Genomic DNA, 22,850 nt, shown 5'->3' with positions numbered 1-22,850 from the left:
CCGTGTAGTGATGTAATCATTCTAAACAGGAAGTTATTTAACATCGAGCTTGTAATGTTACCCAGCGGCACAGGTCGTTTCATCAATGAACATTAATAATAACATGCCAAAAAGCAGCTGGTCTTCACTCCATCTCCGTCATGCGGCAAAGTCACTGCAACAAAATGGCATTTCAGTTCATAATTGCCTGACCCTGCAAAGTCCGGGTCACCTGCAGAGCAGCAGCAAACACAAATGTTAAGCAAATGCAAATAATAGAAAAAAGGAAAAAACTCTCAGGAGACACTGAGCCTTTTTGCTGGTTGAGAATTATTGATATATTGTTATATGAAGTGTGTTAAGAAACAGACATTTTCGTGTCATTAAAAGGAGCTTAAAACAACAAAACGGGGATGCTGTGATTAGCGATGCTCTGATATTTAGACCTACCCTGTTCTGTCTGCTTGATCTTGCAGATCAAGCAGACAGCTCTTGCGACTAGTGCTCACTCCATTATCCCCCCTTTCAGTGGTGTGTTTGTCATGATTGATAATACTGTTCCTTCTGTGGCAGCAAGTAAGATGAAAATCCAGATGAGGAGGAGAGCGGGGTTAGAAATGGGGAAGGAAAGAGGCTGGAGGGAGGGAGAGGGGGTGGGAAGGAGGGCCAATTATTTTATTGTTTAACCCACTCAAGGTAGAAGCCCATCAATCTGAAAGCCCTTGTTCAAATGACTCGTGTTCAGCCTTTATAAAAGTTTAATTGGTTTATGTAATTAACACTGACATATGTGTGATGCATCTTAGAAAGAAAAATTACTTGGCTGGATGTTAACAGTGTGCCTGAAGTGACAGGATTGAAGCAAGTTATCTGATTACAAAATTGAGTTCACAGCACAAACACAAGAACTAATTGGTTTGCTATATATTTTTTATGTTTATATAATTACATCTATTTGTTTTTAATTATCTTTTTTAAATCCTCTGTATGAGCAGGTGTTTTAGGTCGCTACCTAGGCACCTTTGGGTGCAGCAAGTTGGTCTCTGTGCGAAGAAGCGTCACCTGACACCGAGGGGGCGTGCCGAGCAGCTGCTCTTGTCCTCGGATCTGTGTCACCTTCACTGATACCTGTCCCACTTGCACCTCTCGGCGATGACAGTAAAGCCAAAGAACAGTGCAGTCTAAGGTAAAGGTACTTTATAGAAATAAAAAGCAGGTGACATTTTAACCCAGCATATTTTTTGTTCCGTGTTGCGCTTGAGCAGTGTCAGGGACGAGCGGAGATTATGAGGATTTATTTTGGTGAGGGATTAGAGGTCCGAAAGGGGAACAGTCGCAGAATGAAATATAAAATGTTTTGATACTGATGCCTGCGATGTTGAGTGAAGGAGACTAAAAAAAAATCATGCAGGAAAAAGGTGAGGAAGAATGTAGCAGTCGGTCACATACTGCAGCACTTAGTGGAGCGTCATACGGGCTGTTCGCGTTTTTGCAGCTGCACACGTTTTACCCAGAAACGGACTGTTCCTTCAGGCTGATCTCAGTGAATCTTAGTGCAAACTGTTAAAGCCACCCTGTGTTACAAACATAGTCCCTTTAGGTGTGATTTGCGCTTTTCCCAAACACAGATGAGTATCAGTCTATCTGGGATTTTTACAAAAATGTCCCATTCCGTTTGCGGTAAAATTTCAGCTCTAGCTGTGCAATGTTCACATTCCTGCATGATATGTCTGTCTTAACCTTAAGTGGTATCTTAAATTTTTTCTTTTAGATGAGTCAGTTTCGGGTATTAGCTGGTGTGCTGAAAGGTGGAGGGAGCCCCTTGCTTCGATTGCGTGCGGGAGGGCTGACCTGGCGTTGCTGGGCTCATCCAAAGAGAGGCTGCTCCTCTAGGACTGATCCTCTTCCAGCAGTGGTCAGCAACTCCAGCTATGTGGAGGAGATGTATTTGGCATGGCTGGATGACCATAAAAACGTCCACAAGGTAACAATGTGTGGCATAAGCTGCAGCTTAAGTTACAAAGAAATATGGTCAGTTGAACATACCTTTTGTCCATAAATGAAAATTTAAAGAGAAAACTATGTCACCTGGAGAATTTGTGCAGAAGTTACTCAAATTGCAAGCTGGTGCCAGTGCAGGTCTTGAAATACAGCTGAATATCCCTGACCTTAATAAGGTTTTTCTTGTTAAATTATGTTATTCTTAGTTCAGCTGCCTGGGGCATCTGGTGTAGTTGCGTTGTCCTGGATTCTCATCCAACTTTTCCCTATTCTGTCGCGCGTGTCCAAGCATTCACTAGTCACTGAATATTCATGTTACATATACCAGCGTTCCTTTGATGGATCTGTCTTTCTCTCCGCTGTAGTCTTGGGACAGTTTCTTCCGTAACATCCAGGCCTCCGGTCCGTCTGGCGAGGCGGGTGAGAGACGGCCCTCTGCTCTGCTGCAGGGCCGAGTGTTGTCCCGCTCACTAGACGTGGCAGAGAAAGTGGTGGAGGACCACCTGGCTGTGCACACCCTCATTAGAGCTTACCAGGTAGGCCACACTCACCTGGCACAGCTGTGAGGATAACACACACACACACACACATAGATATAAATACATTTAATTTTGATGTGATGCTGATTTATGCTATAATTAAGTCACATCTCATAGCCATCCATTTAAATCTTAAGGCAGTGTCTGTGTATGGAATTAAGATGTCATCCATCTCAAGCTGCAACTGACTATTTGCATCTCTGACGAGTATGTAAAAAATACATCAAACAGACTCCACTTGGACTTGGAGAAGCAGATGCAATTGGCAAAGAAAGCTGTTTATGCTGCGTGTCCTTGTATTAAAAGGAATATACAACTTGTTTGTCACTGCACGAGGTTATGCAAATTGCAAGATTAACTCCAGCCTACTTACCCTGACTGCTTTTTGAAAATGGAAAAATCAAAGAGACTACTTAAACAAAGCAGGTGGTAACATTTCCGCTCGCCCTCGAATTAATTCAAGGAACTATCCAAGGGATTTATTAAATTCAGTCTTTTGGCAAAGGCGTCATTTTTATTCCCAGCTTGTTGCAGTCCTAGTGGAAATGTCTGTGTCTGTGTGTGTACATAGGCATAAAAGCTCTCCCAGGAGTATCGTTTCTCTGAAAGGTTGACCTATAACTGAGTGTTAGCTTATTCTCCAGCTGTTCATACTCAGTTTGATGATGGAAACCAAATTGCTTATTATTTTTTTCTGCCTGTCAGATTCTCTCATTTATTTTTTTTGTCTGATTCTCTATCTTTTCTTCACCCCCGCTGCACATTTCTGTCTCTCTGTTTAGATCCGTGGTCACCATGTTGCTCAGTTAGACCCTTTAGGAATCCTGGATGCTGACCTCGACTCTTTCGTTCCGTCCGACCTGATCACCACTATCGATAAATTAGGTGAGATGCTTTCTTTTAGTCATTTGAGTCATGTCTGATTTAGGCTTTGAAGAAGAAGTGGTATGGGAATCCTTGTTTTAGACCCCATCTGATGAAATATATATGGATTTAACCCTGAGGCAGTATATATGCTGATGAGTATCCTACTATAGAAATCTTCCCTTGTATTTAACTCTAAAGATCATGTTTTAGGATTTCAGTCTCGAACGCTTGATCTTGCCTTGCTTATGGTGACAATATTGTATTTGTCAGTTTGTTTGACCATATTTCAACATTTTTGCATTTTTGTATTTTTTACAGTAGATACATGTTCAGCTTCACTTACATTAAAGATCAAGGGTTATATAACTGGTCACGCTGATGAGTGGATGTGGTTTTTCAGTACAAAGCACCTATCACGTCCTCTATCAAGTCTGTATACTGGTTGGCCAGCCTGATGCTGTCATTAATCTCAGGCTGAGCTCTTGTCATTCTCCATTTCATTTAGTGGACTGAGGGTCGGAGGATGTGGGATGGCCACAGAAAGCGATCGAAGTCTACAGGAATAGATAGTAAGGAGGAGAGAGAGCGAGTGAGAGGGAGGAAAAGAGAGACGTTGTTTCTGTTGGGTGGTGTTATCAGTGATCAGTGAGTGTCATGACATAGCATCGCATTATGTATGGTCACCAGGGCTATAGTTCCCTAATGAAAGCTAATGACAGCCTCCATGGCCCCTTATTTGGTCAGCTGATTGTACACAAGTCTATTCTTGGCCCCCTTTGTCTTTGCTGTGTTCCTAATATGATTTGCACCTGTCTCCTCTTATGTTTGCCAGTAATCTTGAGCTTGACCAGCTCTCTCAGGTGGGTTTTGTTACCACAGAACCTTATTGTACCTGTATGTGGGGGCACTACATCCACAGGCCCTTCTACATTACTATCTATAAATTTATAGTGTATTATTGTTTATTTTCTACTCAATTTTTTGAAGTCTTTGTCATCAAACCAATTAGGGCTGTGCGATATGACCAAAATCTCATATCCCGATATTAAGACATCTATCGTCCGATAACGATATAAATCACAAAAATGTAACATTTTCTGTAAATTCTGTGAATGTCGGGCAGCTCGACTTGCGTGAAGTGTTTCCAGCTGGGCGTCGCGTACCTGGAGTCGAGTGTTTTAACCGATGCATGAAACCAGGGCCGGCCCGTGGCATAGGCCGTATAGGCAAATGCTAAGGGCGCTGTCCATCAGGGGGCACCACGCCAGTGCCACAAATGTTGAAACATAAAAAAAAAAAAGAAAAAAGTTGGTACTATTATTTCTAAATACAAAAAATAATCCCACGTTAATTAAAATGCAAAGTAAAGTTTATTTAATAGAAATATTATTTGTTACAACATTACGCCCCCCCTCCTCCCCGCACGGTGCGCCCCCTCCCTTCCCGTATCATGGTTCCTTTTGGACGTCACCACATCAAAAAATCAACACAAGATGTCAAAACGGCCAAAACTGTCAGGTGCCCAGGGAAGAAAAAAGAGAAAAGAAGAGGAGGAGAAACCAGAAAAAGACAGAGGTAGGTAACGGTAGCCTACATGAAATTATTTGTCTGAATGTGATAGTAACCTAAATTTTTAGCATTAAGCTAATGTTACATGATTCGCTAATTGCTAATCAATAAATAGCTAGTTAACTGTTTTAACGTCAGTTAATATTGTGGAGGGGCTAAATTGTTATGGAAAATAATAATGTAACGTTAGGTAATTACAGTACTCCCACCTTTCCCACCATTCCTCATTTGTATTCATCTTTTAAGCAGGTGTTTTTTGTTTACATTGTTATTGCCTTCTGGTTAGCTAACGTTTACCCTGCAGGTAATAGTCACTTTTCCACCCCTGTATATATTATAGTTGTAAGCCTAGTTGTTAAAGTGCACATCATTAATGTTAATTAAGCAATATCACATGAGAGGGAATGCTGTTTTTTAATATGAGCACTGCTGTGATTCGGTCAAAGATAATCATAACATAACATTCTCATATGATATTATACTGTTACTTTGCATTCTGCTATTCAGCATTTCACTGTAATGATGACAATAAATTGAATCTAATCTAATTTGCATATCAGTTAACATCATACATATATCTCTTTGGTTTTTCATTTATATTATATCATTTCATTTTATTCCTGGAATCATATGTTTTTATTATTAGACTTTAATACTCAGTGGTGTCACATACTCCTCTCTTCAGATGCACTGTTGAAGTTTCTAAATCCCACCCCTGGGCCATCTACCACAGCTACCGCTGCTGCCTCCACTTCAGCAGCACAACCCACCAGTGATGCAGCATCAGCAGCACATGTGATGTGAGGTTGATGAGGGGGTGGTGTACAGTAATTTGTAAGTCATTCTAGTTAATGCAGTATTAAAAAGCACAACTAGAGAACTCTGTAGGATCCCCTTTTTTGTAATATAGTTGTTAAAGTCATACTGGTTTATTTAATATCTTGTTTTGTGCAGTGCCTTATTTATATTGTATTTTTAATTTATTTTATCCAACTTGTTGACACGTTTTATTGTGTTTATGTATGTAAAATTTATTGTATTTCATATATTCATTTTTTATTTTTTGTATTCATTTATTTATTCATATATTTTTTTATCTTGTTAATTATTCTGATTGTGAATTTGCTTTGTTTAAGTAAAAAAAAAAGGTCAAAGACAAAGCTATTCGGTTTCTTGTGAGTACATACACTACACTGCCGATGTAGGGGGGCGCCACCTAAAATCTTGCCTAGGGCGCCAGATTGGTTAGGGCCGGGCCTGCATGAAACGATACATTTTTAGACATAGGTTGCCGCAGTTTTCTTTGTGAGTATTTATTACACAGCGTGCTGCGGGGAAAAGCCTGTTCTAACATTTGAGACTAAGGTTTATTTTTTAGCACCTGACGGCTCTTTTTTGCTTCTCATCCGTAAATACTCTGCATCTTTCACGTGATTCAGTTTATTTTGAAAAGTCTCAACAGGATCTTGAGCTTTATTGTGAAAGGTTTATGTGGAAAATAAACAAGCGGACACGAGGTGGTTTTACCGTCGTTGTTGCTAACGACAACGCATAAAAACAAGCGCTTGTCCGTCTGTAGTGTGGTTATATTAAATATAAGAGAAAGAGAGAACTTTAGGAAATAAATATAGCCACTACAGTGACCATCAAAATAATGAAAAAATATTGCCGTAAACAGTTTATTTTGCGACACCACGAAACAAACGATAGCGTAAAATGAAACGATAGACGTTTTTCTATCGTCATCCAATATATATCGTTATATCGAACAGCCCTAAAACCAATCATCTCAGATGAAACTTCTGAAGTTTGTCAGTTAATTCTTAGCAAGCCGTGCTGGAGGGGGCTCTACAATCTCATTTAGACCAGCTAATCATTATTTTCATTAGCAATTAATCATTTGCTTGTTATATTTTGATAGATCAATTAATCATTTCATTTATAAAATGTGAAAAATAGGCACTACAATTCCCCATAGGCTGATGGGATATCTTTAGATTGCTTGTTTTGACTGACTAGCAGTCCTAAACCCAAGCATATTTAATTAGCATGACTTAGATAAAATTAGCAAATCATTACTAATGCATTAATGTGCTTGAATGGTTGATAATTGGTTTTAACAATAAATGATTGCATAGTTTTTCAGTTTGTTTTAATTGTTTAATAATTCATTACCATGACTACGTCATAAGCTGCAATATATACACCTACCTGAGATATGCGCCACATACCTTCTTGCTCAGTCGTTCCATCTAACATGCTTTGTTTGCCTCTTTTCAATCACAGTTACAATATTTTAGAGGAGTAGTAGTTTCTTCCTTCAATGTATCAACCATCGTTGCAATTATTTTTTTCAATTACGGTGATCTTGTTCCTCTTCACCTTAACCCTTTGAAACTTCTGCCCTGAACTGAAACCAGTGCCCGTCTTGCTTCTTTTAATGCACTACACCAGCTGAGTAGTGACACATTAATATGTAAGATAAATATGCACCTGAAACGAGAGAGATTTAAAAAAGAAAAAATACACAAGAATAGGGTAAGCCTTTCTGTGTTTGCATCTTCTCCCCCATGTATGTGTGGACTTTCTCTGGGCACTGCAGCTTCTTCCAGCATGGATGTTTTTCTGTCTCTATGTGTTATCCCTGCAACAGATTAGAAATCTGTCCAGGGTGTACCCATAACGATTGGGATAATAGGCTTCAGCCCCCCCCCAACACACACACGCCCTGAATTGGATAGGTGGAAAACAGATGGATGGATGGTTTTTTGGTCTTTACCTTACTCACACTGTGAGACACAAAACCTTTGGGTGTTGAGCATACAGCATAAGAATCTTCCAAATAATACATGCAGAGCTACCTGCTGTGGCAACCCCTTGTGAATAAGTGATAGCTGAAAGTAGCTCACACCAAGATCTTCTTTTCTGTTTCTTTCTTTGTCTTCTGAGTTGTTTCTGTATTTACAGCTTTCACATATCTACATGCAACTTCTCACACATATACATTCAACCTTTAACTTTAGTATAAGGATACCTACTAAATATTAAGACTTAAATATAATCATTTTTTCTCACATTTAAAAACAAAGAAAAAAAGATTGTTTTGTTATTCAACTAGTCTCACTGCAGCAACAAGAGAAATTAATGGAATCAGACACTTGAAATATGTATTTGAATAATTTTTTTGGTCTCTCTCTTTACTATGATTTCTTCTTGCATTAAAAAAGTGGGAAGACTTTTAAGTCTTCCTACAAACTGAAAATTGATCTGTAAATTGATCAATACTCAGTTGCCAGGTCATTAATTATTCCTTTCTTAATCCCTGTTGAAAACCACTATAGGGTATAGGCCTTTGTCTGCAGTGACATGGGACACAAAGTGCAATAGATGCATTTCATTAAATGAGACCAACTTAAATCTTAATTTTGGGTGGAAAATATTTTGTTTAAGCTTGGAGTATGTGCTTAAGGTCAGTCAGTAGATTATATCTTGTGCCTTTCTTAAGAGTCTTAATCAAATTATTGTTTCATGCGGTTTTGTTTTAGGTTTATATGGTCTTAATGAGTCTGACTTGGATAGAAGCTTCCAGCTGCCCCACACCACCTTCATCGGTGGACAAGAGACTACCCTTCCACTTAGAGAAATCATACGCAGACTAGAGGTATTTGTACAAACGTGTCTCCGTTGAACAGGAGAAGCTGTCACGCTGTACCCTTTCTGTGCATTTCTTTTACTTTGCAACTTTTTGCTTTCAGGCATCCTACTGCGGTCACATAGGGGTTGAATTTATGTTCATTAATAATGTGAACCAGTGTCAGTGGATTCGTCAGAAGTTCGAGACTCCGGGAATCATGCAGTTCACTAATGCTGAGAAGAGAACCCTGCTAGCGCGCCTGATCAGATCCACACGGTCAGCAGTGAATAAACAAATTCACACTGTGGTGACAGCGCAATACCTCACCTTTAGTTATAGCTCACAACACTGACTCACATAACATAAACAAAATTGGAAATTAACACACCCTATTCTTCATGTGAGCTCATTTTTATCTTTAATAAATTAGCCCAGAAGTCACTGCAGGGTCCTTAAAATGATCTCGCTAGGGTGAATATATGTCTTATTGTATCCTTGCTTGTTCTATTCTGTGTCCTGTTCTGATGACAAACACACAAACACACACACTGGTAGTGAGATGCATTTTCTAAATGCTTGAGTACAAGTTATTTAAGGCATCATATTATTATTCTAAAAATAAATTACTGTAATGGAACATATGCTATCATCAGTCAGAACCAGTATATTTTGTATAACCAGCTGTTCACAGCTACCTGTTAGTAGCACAAGCATCTGTGGTCCATATATGGAATCTGTTAAGATCTGTTATTGTGTCTAGGTTTGAGGACTTCCTGGCGAGAAAGTGGTCATCGGAGAAACGTTTTGGTCTGGAAGGCTGTGAAGTTCTCATTCCTGCTCTTAAAACCATCATTGACAAGTCAAGCGCATCAGGGATCGACAGCGTGATCATGGGGATGCCACATCGGTAATGTGCATTTCTCATTTCTTACATCAGTCTTTTTGTAAAGCTAAGTCTTTTCCTTCTGTTTTTTATATATATATATATATGAACTATACTTTCAGGGGTCGACTGAACGTCTTGGCTAATGTGATCCGTAAGGACCTGGATCAGATCTTTTGTCAGTTTGACCCCAAATTAGAGGCTGCTGATGAGGTAATATGTGGACAACTCTCAGAGAAAATAAGTCTGGACTTACAGCCGATGCTTTATTCAGTCTCCATTTTTTTATGCACGCAGGGTTCGGGTGATGTCAAATACCACCTGGGGATGTACCACGAGAGGATTAACCGTGAGACTGACAAGAACATCACGCTGTCACTCGTGGCAAACCCCTCGCACCTCGAGGCAGTGGATCCAGTGGTTCAGGGAAAGACCAAAGCAGAGCAGTTCTACAGAGGAGACACTCAAGGAAAGAAGGTAACCCTTATTGTACCAGATACAGCATTGTGCAACAGTGTTCAGCCACCCTTTATTTCTTTATACTAGTAAACCCCTGTGCTATGTGTGGGTCTTCATTTGAGCTCATGAGTGACATCTCTACAATATATATACACATATTTCGTAGTCTCATATATCTGTATATTTGAACGTTCAATTGAGCATCAAACGAAGACCCCCGCATAGCACAGAGGTTTTTTTAGTATAAAGAAATGAAGGGTGGCTCAAGACTTTTGCACAATACTGTAACTGTTTGAAAAAAATGATAGCAAAATGCTTCCTTTAAGCCTATAATGTGATTTTTAAGGTGATGTCTATTTTGATGCACGGCGATGCTGCTTTTGCGGGACAAGGAGTTGTTTATGAGACCTTCCACTTGAGTGAACTCCCCTCTTATACCACAAATGGTACAATCCATGTGGTGGTCAACAACCAGGTATTGGAGCGTTGGCGTCACTTAAGTACAATCCCACTTATTAAAAAAAATCTGGAAAATAATTTGTCTGTCTCCTGTTGTCTGTGTGTTATATTGTATTACATTAAATGAAGCAAAATTAGTGTACCAATTTTGGCATGTGGTTGTTGTCAGATTGGCTTCACTACAGATCCTCGAGTGGCCCGCTCATCTCCTTACCCCACTGACGTGGCTCGGGTTGTCAATGCGCCCATCTTCCATGTGAATGCAGACGATCCCGAGGCTGTCATGTATGTGTGCCGCGTAGCTGCAGAGTGGAGGGCCACATTCAACAAGGATGTCGTCATTGACCTGGTCAGCCGCAGCCGAGTCTAAGTAGATTAACAGCTTCTTACGTATGTGTAGCAGTTTTGTTTTTAAAGTGTCTGTTTTTGCAGGTTTGTTACAGACGTTTTGGCCATAATGAAATGGATGAGCCCATGTTCACCCAGCCGCTGATGTACAAACAGATCCATCGGCAGGAGCATGTGCTGAAAAAGTACTCTGAAAAACTCATTGCTGAGGGAGTGGTGACACTGCAGGAATTTGAGGTTTGTGATCTAGTAGTGTTTTCTCTTGTTAAATATACTGTATATTGCTGCTGCTACTGTATGCAGTTTTATTTGGTATATCACCATCTGCTGGGCTATGTGCATTAAATCACACTTAGATATTACCCTAGCCTTCAACTAAATATGTTATGCCAGCACAGCTGTATTTGAGTTTCAATTTACTGCCTCACTTCAGTCATCTAGCCTCACAATCCCTCACATAGAGTATATATTGCCCAGTGAAGTTAAAGTATGCGGTTCTGTCGCCATTCAATGCAATTGCAGAGGTTTTTCATCCACAACACAAACTTTGACTATAACATCCATTCTGAATTTTTTTTATATCACATGGCAGAGTAATACTACAGCTCCTTCCTTCTGGCTTTTGATGGACACTGCTTTCTGTTGTGTGGCCTGCTATTTGGACTCACACTCAAACCTCCATTTATAATATATAGCAAAGGCACAAATGCTTCTGGAGGCTTTTCCCCTCTATATCACTATATCACTGCTACACACTGTTTAGGCTAGTCAGCTGAAGGTCTGTGATTAAAGCAAACTTTAGTTAGCATTAGGGAAATTGTGGCATTTATTATTACAAAATGTATTTGCAGGAAGAAGTTGCCAAATATGACAAAATATGTGAGGAGGCATACACCAGCTCTAAAGATGAAAAGATCTTACACATTCGGCACTGGCTGGACTCCCCTTGGCCAGGTAAATTATCCACTTAGAAAAAAAAGTGAGTTAACCATGAAAATTACAGTTAGTTTTTAAGTTAATATTTTATTTACTGTTTTTGTGAGTGATTTCTGTTTCCCCACTGGAGTGATTGTGTTGCTTTCTGCAGATTTTTTCACAGCGCAGGGAGAGCCCAAGAGCATGAGCTGCCTCCCTACAGGACTGGACGAGGAGGTTCTGCAGCACATTGGGCAGATAGCCAGCTCAGTGCCGCTGGAAGATTTTAAGATCCACCCTGGTGAGTCTGGTTGCTTTATGCCAGAGAACAAAGCAGTGAGACAGAGGATCAGTCATGGTAATAGTGGTGGTAGCAGTAATATTGATATACTGTGGAATATATATGCAGAGTGACAGTGATATTAATTTGAATGTAAAGTCTAGTTTCTGTTCAAACTGACAGATTGTATGATTAAATATTTCTATATTTCTCAATGAAAAACTGCAAGAATTTATAACATTTAGAAAACTTGGAAAAATATTTAGTGCTTTAAAAGAAAGCGCCTGGGCGCCTTCGAGGTTGTCCCCTTGGAGCTGGTCCTGAGGGTCACTGACCCACTATTAATGTGCGTCATCACATGAGCCAAGGTGTGAAAAAACGTGTGGGTCATTACCGTCAGCAGCGTCAAGTTTTGAAACCTCTGTAAGCCACTGTGCCATGTCCTGCATGGTTGAGGTAAACCTAGTAAAGCATTGGTTTTAAAATTGTTGTTAAAAGAAAAGCGGTGATACAGTTTAATGGTTTAAAAAAAAAAATCAGCTTGTTTTTGTACTGTTTATTTAAATTAATAAAGGGATTTAAATAATTTGTAAAGCCTTACACCCTTTTGTTATTTACATTTTACACAGGTGGTCATACATACTTATGAGTGTAATGTTTTTAAATGACACAAATCTACATAACACAACCTTTCCAAAAATCAGAACTAGAAAGCTCATTTAACAAAAAGCAAAAAAATTATTGAGACTGTAACAACATTTTCAAAATTCTGTTTACAGCACAGTCCATCCATTTAATACCATTCATATTCATTATATCCAAGTTAGTGGCTGGCAGGCCGGAGCCTCTCCTACCTGCCATAAGGTGAGAGCCGACATACGCTATGGACACGTCACCCGTCTGTCGTAGGGCTAACACAAAGAGCCAAACATGTGTGATTAACATGTAAACCCCACACAAAAAAAGCCCCAGTTAGCCTCAAATTCAGGACCTTTCTGCTGCGAGGTGACAGTGCTAAGCATCACACCGCTCTTCCATCCACAACACAATGTTTTTAACGTGTCTTTTGCCTGTGTGTTTGTGTGTTTGGTTCTACAGGTGTGTCCCGTATCCTGCGTGGTCGAGCTGACCTGGTGAAGAGTCGTCAGATGGACTGGGCTCTAGGAGAGTACATAGCCTTTGGCTCCCTTCTGAAAGATGGCATACATGTACGACTGAGCGGGCAAGATGTTGAACGAGGAACCTTTAGGTGAGCCTGTGAGAAGTCACTCCCAGAAAGTTGATTCTGTTCATCTGAACGTAGCATTTTCAGTGGGAGGAAAAACACGTGCTGAAAAAGTACTTTGAAAAACTCACTGCTGAGGGAGCGACTGAAAATGCTACGTCAGGATGAACAGAATCAACTTTCTGAGATTTCCTTACCTGGTTGATTGAGCATGCATCAAGATGTGAAAAGTCACTGTTTTCATTTTTTTTAATTGTCACGTTTGTCTTGCGAGGAGCTCACCATGCTGCGATGGTCTGTTACAGAGCTCTGTGCAAGGGTGCGAAAGACGTTTAGGTATATTGACTTTTGCTATATAGATTTTTGTAGATGGGTAGGCCTCATAAACACAACTGTCCTCTAACTAAATTAGCTTGCATGCTTAATTAAGAAGACTATGGATCACCGTTCATTATTCTGAACATCTTCATTTTTAAATATAGTTCTTGATTTGTTAAAGTGTACTACATATCTATAAAGATCCACCATATTTCATTGTCAACATTTCTAAGCAGTGTTAAAGGGTAAATGGCACTCTCTGACAGATAGTAAATTAAGTAAGCAGGGGTGTGGGAAGAGTGGCATAGCGAGTTTGCCAGACAAAAGACGTCAGTGCAGTCTCCTGGGAACGCTGAAGCCCACATGGTGTTGTCATGGTATAGAGGGAACGAGTGACACATGAACAAAACCAGCCTCCCTTTTACTGTGCCTGTCTCGTCTGTCCCCTATCATTTCTCTACCAGCTCATCTTCACTGACACCCCCCATCTCAGTTTACAGCGACATACATCACGCTAACTAACCAGAGGCTACAGGGCTTTTTCTTTTTGCTTCGCATTTACCAATGACATCTACTTCTCCCACCCCGATGTCCCCTTCAGCAATGCAGTTTGCCTAGTTGGGAAAAAAATTACCCCAGTCAAATGTTGGATCCACTCTTAGCTCTGTATCACCTGTTAATCCACGATCAGTTTTTTGTATTTGCTCTTCTGGCTGTAATTTACCTCACAGCTTTTTTCTTCCTCTTACCTACACTGTTTTTTTTTTGTTTTGTTTTGTTTTTTTATCCCCCACTAGTCTGGTTCCTTTCATAGCGCTTAGGAGCTGAGCATATTGGCATGTTACAGTTGAGTGGGCCTGCTTGCGTTTCTGTGATGTACGTAACAGCGTGGACTAATAGATTCGGTCGTTGTGTTTGGATAGGTTGCATGCGCTTCAGCGTGCGCCCCTTTCCCTGACTAATGGGGCCCCCTGGCAGAGGAACTGTGTGTGTGTTTTTGTGAGTGTGTGTGAAAATAAAGTGAATAAATGTAGGCATGCTGTTTATGAGGCAATTAAAGAGAGGGCTCTCTTAAAAGTTTTTTTTTTTCCCCTTTGTGGATTGGATGCAAACAAATTGTGAAAAATGAAATGTGAAATTATGTGTGCTATCTTAATTAATACAGTAGATGCTGTTGTTATTTCACAAGCATATTTCTTGAAGAGAAAATGTATCTTCTCCAAATGTAGATTAAGGATCAAGCAAGACAATTATGCAGTACATTTGGAGCCCTCATTAGCCCATAATTATGGACAATACTATTTAAAAGATTGCTATCATGATAATCTAGTCTTCATGGAGGAACTATATTGCATTCAAGACAATGATTTGGGTTATTTCCTGCAGTTATTCTGCCTCAATATTACATAACATCCATCACTGTGTGTGTGTGTGTGTGTGTGTGTGTGTGTGTGTGTGTGTGTGTGTGTGTGTGTGTGTGAGAGAGAGAGAGAGAGAGAGTATATCCATGTGTGTAGATGTCATGAAAGTGATCTTAAAGGGGTTTAAGTGACTGTCTGAGCGTGCTGGATTTGAAGGATGATTCCTTAGTGGGACTGAGCGGACTGGCAGAACTTGTTAAGGTTTGGGTCTTTGCTCACATCCACTCTTGTTGAGCTTCATTCTGACTGAAGATCGCTAGAGAGGAAAGTGCCTTTATGAGCTAGGAACACAGGCTTCATTGCTTGCAGTGCATCTCCTGGATTAAAGACTGTTGAAAAATTCCTTTGAAAGAGTGCTGTTTTCACCACGATCGCTAAAGACAGCATACACTCACTGGCACTACCTGCTATTAGCGGTTGGGCTCCCTTGAACCTCTTTTGGTCTTCAGAACAGCCTTAATTCTTCATGTTATAGGTTCAACAGAGTGCTGGAAATATTCCTTGCAGATTTTGAGCCATATTGACATGATGGAGTCACACATTTACTGCAGATCTGGTGACCGTGGAGTAATTCTCAGTTGGTTCTTAGCACCTTAAAAGTGTACCAATAAAATATCCCCCACACCATTACACCACCATCAGCAGCAGCAGCCTGAACTGTTGATACAAGGCAGGGTGGAACCATGCTTCTTTATGGCAGTTTCTGACCCTGCCCTCCAAATGTTAAAGTAGAAATTATAACTCATCAGACTCAGCAACATTTTTCCAGTCTTCTATTGTCCAATGTTGGTGAGTCCGTGTAGGAGAGAACCTCAGTTTCCTGTTCTTAGCTGGCGGGAGTGCCTCTTGGTGTGGTCTTCTGCTGCTGTGTGTGTTTTTAATTCAGAGATGCTCTTCTGCATACCATAGATTGTACCAAGTGGTTATTTGATAAGTTGCCCTTATCTCCCTATCATCTTGAAGGAGCCTGGCCATCCTCCTCTGACCTCTGGCATCAACAAGACATTTTCACCCTGAGAATGTCTTTTCCTTTCACTGGATATTTTCTCTCTTTTGTGTCATTCTCTGTAAAACCAAGGGGTGATTTGTGGGAAAATCCCAGCAGATCAGCATTGATTTGAAATACTCAGGTTAGCCTATCTGGTACCAAAATCCCTGTTCAAGGTCATTTAAATCACCTTTCTATATGCTCTTGCAAATTGTTATTTAATTTTAATTCTTCCTTTTGTAGATACTAAACAAGTTAATAATTTTGCTTTAAAGATAAAAGCAATATTATTCAGCAATGAAAAATATGTTACTGTTACTTTTTTAAAAAATATATGGGCCAAAGCCTCTTAAATTGATACATTCATTTTAGCTGTGTGAGATACTCTATTAGAAAAAATATTGTTTCATTAATTTATTATTTAAATTTAAATGTTTTTATGTTTCACACAGACGTGCCTAACTCTGTACAGCAGTGGTGTTTTTAGTCAAGCTGGCGGCATGGATCTGTTTTCTGTATTTATTTACTTTTTTTGTTCATCTCTCACTCACTTTGGTCCTGAGTAAAAATCCCCACAACTGTTAAATGGGTGACTTGTTAGCATGACGTGAATGTTAGCATGCTAAACTAAGGGAAACAAGGTGAACACTGTAATGCTATAATTCTAAAAACTAGCCCAGCTTGTTAGCATGTTGATTTCAGTCTTTAACTGAAAGCACAGCTGGTGAATGGACTGCTTCAAAGGGCATCTTCTAATCTTTTTTTCTGTTTGAGTCCTTACCGTCCTGGCTCAGTTTCACTTCTTCTGTTTTGTAGTCACCGTCATCATGTTCTACATGACCAAGAGGTTGACAAACGTATCTGTGTTCCCATGAACCACCTGTGGGAGAACCAGGCATCTTACACTGTCTGCAACAGCTCCTTATCAGAGTATGGAGTTCTAGGTAAGACTGGACTCAGCAGCTCAATATCATGCTGAGGATATTTGGTTGAATAATCATGTGTATGACTTCAGGTTTTGAGCTTGGCTTTGCCATGGCTAGCCCAAATGCTTTGATCCTCTGGGAGGCCCAGTTTGGAGACTTTCACAATACAGCCCAGTGTATCATTGACCAGTTTATTAGCTCAGGACAGGCCAAGTGGGTTCGCAACAATGGCATTGTCCTACTGCTGCCACATGGAATGGAAGGAATGGTGAGATCATGTTAGAATTTGGACATTGCTGGATTATTTGTCACAATTCATCGTGTATTTTGCCCGTATTTATTGTTTGTCTTGATTTGTCCTTAGGGTCCAGAGCATTCGTCAGCTCGGCCTGAACGCTTCCTGCAAATGACCAAAGATGATCCAGATCACATCCCTGTATGTTGGCATGCAGTGGTTCAAGTGTTTTCCTCTTCTTAATGCCATGATTTATTTCAGATCATTTCTAGTCTATCATTTATTTCTCTGCACATTGCACTGCAGTTAGCATTCTTTATCTTCCTGCTTTACTGGCTGTGCTGACATCATAGCTACTTAGGTGATTGCTTAAGTGATGATTGACCATTTCTGTAGAGCTGAAAAGTCTCTTCATGGCCTCTAAGTGTTGGTATTCAGCAGCAGTTCAGGTCCCCAGTGACCAGTTGCTGTGAGGGAACATAAAAGAGGGAACGTAGCGGAGGCTGTATCAGCAGAAGCTTACCAGATTCATCTTCAGATGGGGTTATTGATTGAACTATTAGTGAGGATTAACATTCACTGTCCTCCTTGTACTGTACTTGTGTGTGTGTGCGTGCGTGTGTGTGCAGGGGAGAGATACAGTGCACTTCTGCCCAATTATGAGAAGTGGCATTGTCGCCACAAGATAGAACTACAATTTCTTTTTTCAAAGTCATTACCTTTAGAGTTAATATCATTTATTTAATTTTCATGAAGGAATTCACTGGAGACTTTGAAGTCCACCAGCTGTATGACTGTAACTGGATTGTGGTCAACTGCTCCACTCCTGCTAACTACTGTCACGTGCTCAGGCGACAGATTCTGCTGCCATTCAGAAAACCGGTAAAGTGTGACATCATCGTTACTACAGTATGGTTTCTTTATGTCTCAGATTGCATTTTCGCTTGTCATATAGTACTTAATTTTTTTTTTTTTTTTTATCTAGATCAGATCTCTCAAATCACACATCACGTATAAACCACTTTTGTCTCTGATGATAAATCGAGAGCACACCTGATATTTCCTGCAGAATATTTTGTTATCTTTGGGTCATTTTTGTTACGTGACTGAAATCAAAATCTTGGTTGGGAAAGTGTGAGATGTTATGTTTCTATTAGAAGAGGCTCAGTTTGATGACATTCACAATTTAGGTGCAAATTCGGTCTATATGTTCCTGCACTTAAAAAAAAAAAAAAGAAAGTAGAATTAGTTCAGCTCTAAAGTTTCAAAGTGTGAAGCATTTCTCTTTTCTTTTTTTCTATATGCTCTTTTTTGTCTCACAGTTTTCAGGCACAGTGAATGTCTTAACTGATCCCCTGTTGTACATAAATGCGATGCTTTGCGAAGCGTGAGAAAATTAGTTCCAGAGCAAATTAGGGAGGAAGCCTACAGGGGATAATATTGTTGGTTTTTTATGGAAAAACTTCGAAGTTCTGGACTTGGTTGACCGAGCACAAAGGGTTTTATTTATTTGATTGTTAAAGAATTGTTTTGTTTTCCCAGTGCTGATGTTGCGTGCTATATGTTGGTAATAAATTAGCGTGAAAAAAGAGATAAAAACTTTTTTCCTCTGGAGTTTTTTCAGCGCACACAATGAAGATACGGCTGACAGAATCAATCTGTTGTTTGTCAGTGACGGAAACTTTTTCCCTTTTCTTCTCCCCTTCAAACAGCTGATCATTTTCACTCCTAAATCTCTGCTGAGGCATCCGGATGCAAGGTCAGGTTTTGATGACCTTGCCAAAGGTAGAGCTTTACCTTTAAGCGTGACATAACTTTTAATATTTTATGTGTGTATTTATTTGCATTATTACTAATGTTCAATATGCATTATGTTTGCAGGCACTAAATTTAAGAGACTGATTCCTGATGAGGGCCCTGCAGGTCAAAGCCCAGGCCAAGTGAAGAGGGTTATCTTCTGCACAGGCAAAGTCTACTATGAACTAGCTAAGGAGAGGAAGCAGCAAAATTTGTACAGAGATGTTGCCATAATCAGGCTTGAACAGGTTTTTAGTTCTTCTTCCCTGATTTTAAAATGAGACTGACACCGTGTGGTCATTTCTTCATCGGTCATTTTTTGGTCTCCAACTCTCAGATCTCTCCTTTCCCGTTTGACCTGGTCAGTGAAGAGGTGGAGAAATACACCAACGCTGAGCTCGTCTGGTGTCAGGAGGAGCACAAGAACATGGGTTACTATGATTATGTCCGACCACGCTTCCTCACAGTGGTTGCCAACAAGAAACCCATTTGGTAAGAATGTTTATTTATCATCTCACTTCTAGTTAGAGAACTAGCCAAAGCATTTGAGCTCTTGTTGCAGGTGATAAACCTTATGTGTTTGTTTCAGGTATGTGGGACGAGATCCTGCGGCTGCACCGGCGACAGGAAACAAATCTACTCACCTCAATGAGCTGAGGAAGTTTATGGACACTGCTTTCAACATGAGCTCCTTCCAAGACTGAAACTTGTAAAGGAGATTTGAAAGAAGGGCATTTCATCTCCTAACCCATTGTTTTGATGTGGCTTAGTCTCTGGTTTTTAATGACCCTCTACCATCTCTCAAGTACTACACAATTGTTTAAGAATAAAAAGTTCCTTATGAACATTAAGCATAAGCACTGAGCCACACAATGGTCAATCCTGCACCTTCTGTAGAGTTTAGTACAGCAATATTGTTCACACAAACACACAGAACTGTGACAATCATTATTGGAGTGGTTTTACTACTTCAAATATTCTTTTGCTGTTATGCTGAATACTACTAAATAAATATTTTGATATTTATTTTGATTGTAGCTATGAAACACACCCAAAACACCCCAGAGGTGCACTTTAGCAATAACTATGAATCACATGTCACAGGTATGAAAACTGTGCTGAAACTTAACACATCAGTAGATTTTATAGCCTGTTACTGTTTGGCTACCTTAGCTGTTAGTGAAGGAGTGTGTATTTATTGTCACACATCACTTCACCAGGAGACATGAGCCAGCTGGCACAGAGACTTGCAGCCATGTTTTCTACTTAGGACATAAGGCTCAGCTTTTTCTTCTGAAGCGCTGGGACACGCACACACATAAACAAAGAACAGCCTTGGATGCTCAGAGAGCAATATTGACGCTTGGTTGTCACATTAAAATCCCCAGATATCAAACACAAGTGATATTAGAAAAGCTCCTTAAAATTATGCTTCTTGTCTACCTGTGCTGTAGTTTACCTTTCCAACGTAGAGCTGGGAGATTTAACCAGTAATGCAGAAACATAGTTTTGCATATTTAGTGATTTAAAAGAGGTTTATACATGGCTGTTTAGTAATTAGGGAAAGAGCCACATATTCATGTGGGGGCTGAAATATTTGCTCAACATGATATAACTGCACCTACAGGGAATAATTTAAATATGCAATAAATATGTGTTAATAAATGAATGAACCTGCTTGACAGTTTGTTAATGAGTAAAAAATGTTTAATGGAATGAATGCATACATACAACAGTTTGAACTGATGAGTAAAGTTACAGGTCATCTGTTAATCTATGTTGGGTTAAAATAGGATTTTGCTCATTGACACAAATGATTTAATGATCCTGGAGCTATTTTGTAATTGTTTTCAGGTTTTGTGTGTCCTTCATTTTTTATTAATTCCATAAATGTGACTTTAAAAATATGTGGGCTGTCCTGTCATGTGAACCAAATATAGATGAACGCAATATCAAGCAGTGGCATGGAGGTTTTAATTAAAATGTAGGCTTTATATCACTGAAATTCAGCCTATCTTAGTGATTTAAATTCTTATGCAAATCTGTAATTAAAGAAATTACAATGGAATTTCTATCGAAGCCACAAAATTATAATGGATTATGGCCATAAACCCAAAATGTTTTGTCTATACCCAAATCTAAGGAAGAGTCCAAAGAGATTGTTAGTGAGGTAAAGGTCAGGAGGAACATGTCGGGTGACCTTTTTTTGGGACAAATCATATTAATGTAACTTGGCTTTATGCCATAATTTTTGCTTTATGCTCACGCCATAATTTTAGAATCACTGCAGTAGAATGAATGTGGACAGTTTGGGGAGAGTTGTTGGACTGACCAGTTCGGCCAGTTGATAATTGTCAGTCTGTTAATGGTTAAACCCATCAACAGCAGGACAATCTACACTCACCGAGTGCAGTGTGGTCATAAAGTGATGAACATGATCAGCAACAACACTCATGCAGGTTATCTCATGGGCCCAAAGTGTAGAACTCAAGAAAATATCCCCCACCATTACACTGTCACAAGACAGCACAGACTCATGCTTTCATATTCTGACCTTACCATTAGAAATTGAGACTCATAAAACCAGGCAACTTTTTTCCAGTCTTCTGTTGATCAATGTTGGTGAGCCCGTTTGAACTGTAGCCTCATTTTCCTGTTCCTAGCTGAAAGAAGTGGCACCTGGTACGTTCTTATGCAGCTGTAGCCCATCTACAGCTTTAATGCTTTACATGTTGTTCATTCAGAGGTGCTTTTCTGCATACCTCAGTTGTAATGGCTGGTTATTTGAGTTAGAGTAATCTTCCTATCAAATTGAAGCAGTCTGGCCATTCTCCTCAGACCTCTAGAATTGATAAAACATTTTCATTCAGATAAATATTAGTCACTGAATATTACGTCTTTTCCAGAGCACTCTCTGTAAATGTAAAGATAGTTGTGCAGGAAAATCCCACATAACAAGAAGTTAAACATGTGAACCTAATAAACTGACCGGCGTTTATAAATGAATCCATACAGTGGTGTAATTGCCAAATATGTAGAGTTTTTAATTGTATTTTTTAAATTTGGGTTTGTGACATTTATAAGTTATTTTCAGTAAGCACACTCCACTGCAGCAACAGCTTCTCTGCAAACAGGATCCAGTTTTCCATCTCCGCCTTTGGGAAAAACAAAAACCAGAAAGTTTTCAGACTGAGTGACGTCATCACGACGTATCACTTTAAGTTGATTTGTAGCTCCACGTTAATCCTACAAACCTTACATGTATCCCAGTCAACCAAACTTACCAAACTCCAGATCCTTTATGTTACAGGTGAAAACGACCTCCTCGCTGACCACGAGCTCCACAATATTCCACTCGCGTGTTTCTTCCAAAACGCACAGGTGCCCGCGCGCTCTCAGAGCGGCTGCAGACATATTGGATCGGTCATTAAAAAATCACAAAACAAAAGAAAAGTTTTATAACACTGACGAAGGCAGATGACATGCATGAATCTCAATACAGCTGGATATGAGACAGACCCTGGAGACCCTGGAGGCGGAAGGTCCTATGTTGTATTACTCCGCTGGATTCATAAGGTCCGTAGCAAAGTGTGACCCGCGCATTTGCTGGCATTGTTTGTTGTGTGTCACCTGGGTAATTGATTCAATATGCATCGGTTGCTGACATGGTTAGCCTATGTGGGCAGATGAAAGAAAGAGAAGCAATCTATAACCATCGGTTTCTGCGCCACTGCAGACTCACTGCTGATCAGTGTTTATTAAAAATGTTCGCTGCATATTTAAGAATGTGGTCCTACTTTCTGCCCACTGCCTGCTGCTCAAGTTAGAAAATGAAAAGGTTTAAAAAAAAAAAAGTCCACACCAAGACATGCATACTTTACAAAGAAATTTGCCCTCTCGTTATTGATATGGACTGATTTTTCTTTAGTTTTGCTTTTTGCTCCTGTCCTTGTCATTGCTGATATCAAGAGACATTACCTATAACCCAATCAGGTTGCACAGGCAGT

At 39.8% G+C, this 22,850-nt stretch overlaps 2 protein-coding genes across 3 annotated transcripts; one reads left to right on the top strand and one right to left on the bottom strand.

Moving 5' to 3' along the window:
* The first annotated feature begins 941 nt into the window (after positions 1-941).
* On the top strand, positions 942-20,750 carry ogdhl (oxoglutarate dehydrogenase L). 2 transcript variants are annotated; one of them, XM_005456552.4, is made up of 23 exons: positions 942-1,165; positions 1,751-1,963; positions 2,346-2,516; positions 3,302-3,404; positions 8,501-8,616; positions 8,711-8,865; positions 9,350-9,496; positions 9,595-9,685; positions 9,770-9,949; positions 10,278-10,406; positions 10,560-10,739; positions 10,823-10,975; positions 11,590-11,692; positions 11,826-11,954; positions 13,032-13,182; positions 16,702-16,829; positions 16,901-17,079; positions 17,176-17,247; positions 17,803-17,928; positions 18,759-18,831; positions 18,928-19,091; positions 19,181-19,335; positions 19,433-20,750. In XM_005456552.4, the coding sequence occupies exons 2-23, from the start codon at positions 1,751-1,753 to the stop codon at positions 19,545-19,547; spliced, it is 3,033 nt and encodes a 1,010-aa protein (XP_005456609.1). In that variant the 5' UTR covers positions 942-1,165; the 3' UTR covers positions 19,548-20,750. The 2 variants fall into 2 exon arrangements, with proteins under 2 accessions (XP_005456609.1, XP_025753260.1); XM_025897475.1 differs by lacking the exon at positions 942-1,165 and adding an exon at positions 1,279-1,397.
* Positions 20,751-21,863: 1,113 nt separating this feature from the next.
* lg13h10orf53 (linkage group 13 C10orf53 homolog) lies at positions 21,864-22,566 on the bottom strand. Its single transcript, XM_003451936.5, has 3 exons — positions 22,363-22,566; positions 22,128-22,247; positions 21,864-21,998 (listed from the first exon to the last, which is right to left on the bottom strand). The coding sequence occupies exons 1-3, from the start codon at positions 22,454-22,456 to the stop codon at positions 21,934-21,936; spliced, it is 279 nt and encodes a 92-aa protein (XP_003451984.1). The 5' UTR covers positions 22,457-22,566; the 3' UTR covers positions 21,864-21,933.
* Between the last annotated feature and the right edge of the window lie 284 nt (positions 22,567-22,850).

The sequence above is a fragment of the Oreochromis niloticus genome, linkage group LG13 (assembly GCF_001858045.2).
Source record: "Oreochromis niloticus isolate F11D_XX linkage group LG13, O_niloticus_UMD_NMBU, whole genome shotgun sequence".
Taxonomy (NCBI): domain Eukaryota; kingdom Metazoa; phylum Chordata; class Actinopteri; order Cichliformes; family Cichlidae; genus Oreochromis; species Oreochromis niloticus.
Note: the sequence above shows the minus strand (reverse complement) of the source record. Positions and strands in the feature narration are given on the sequence as shown.

Bases quoted from the DNA above. Each gene is read 5' to 3' on its own strand.
- ogdhl (XM_005456552.4), top strand. From the start codon at position 1,751: ATGAGTCAGTTTCGGGTATTAGCTGGTGTGCTGAAAGGTGGAGGGAGC. The intron at 3,405-8,500 runs GTGAGATGCTTT...GTTTTGTTTTAG, and splicing joins CACCACTATCGATAAATTAG to GTTTATATGGTCTTAATGAG. The intron at 9,497-9,594 runs GTAATGTGCATT...CTATACTTTCAG, and splicing joins ATCATGGGGATGCCACATCG to GGGTCGACTGAACGTCTTGG.
- lg13h10orf53 (XM_003451936.5), bottom strand. From the start codon at position 22,456: ATGCCAGCAAATGCGCGGGTCACACTTTGCTACGGACCTTATGAATCC. The intron at 22,248-22,362 runs GTCTGTCTCATA...ATATGTCTGCAG, and splicing joins CCGCCTCCAGGGTCTCCAGG to CCGCTCTGAGAGCGCGCGGG. The intron at 21,999-22,127 runs GTAAGTTTGGTT...TTTTTCCCAAAG, and splicing joins CATAAAGGATCTGGAGTTTG to GCGGAGATGGAAAACTGGAT.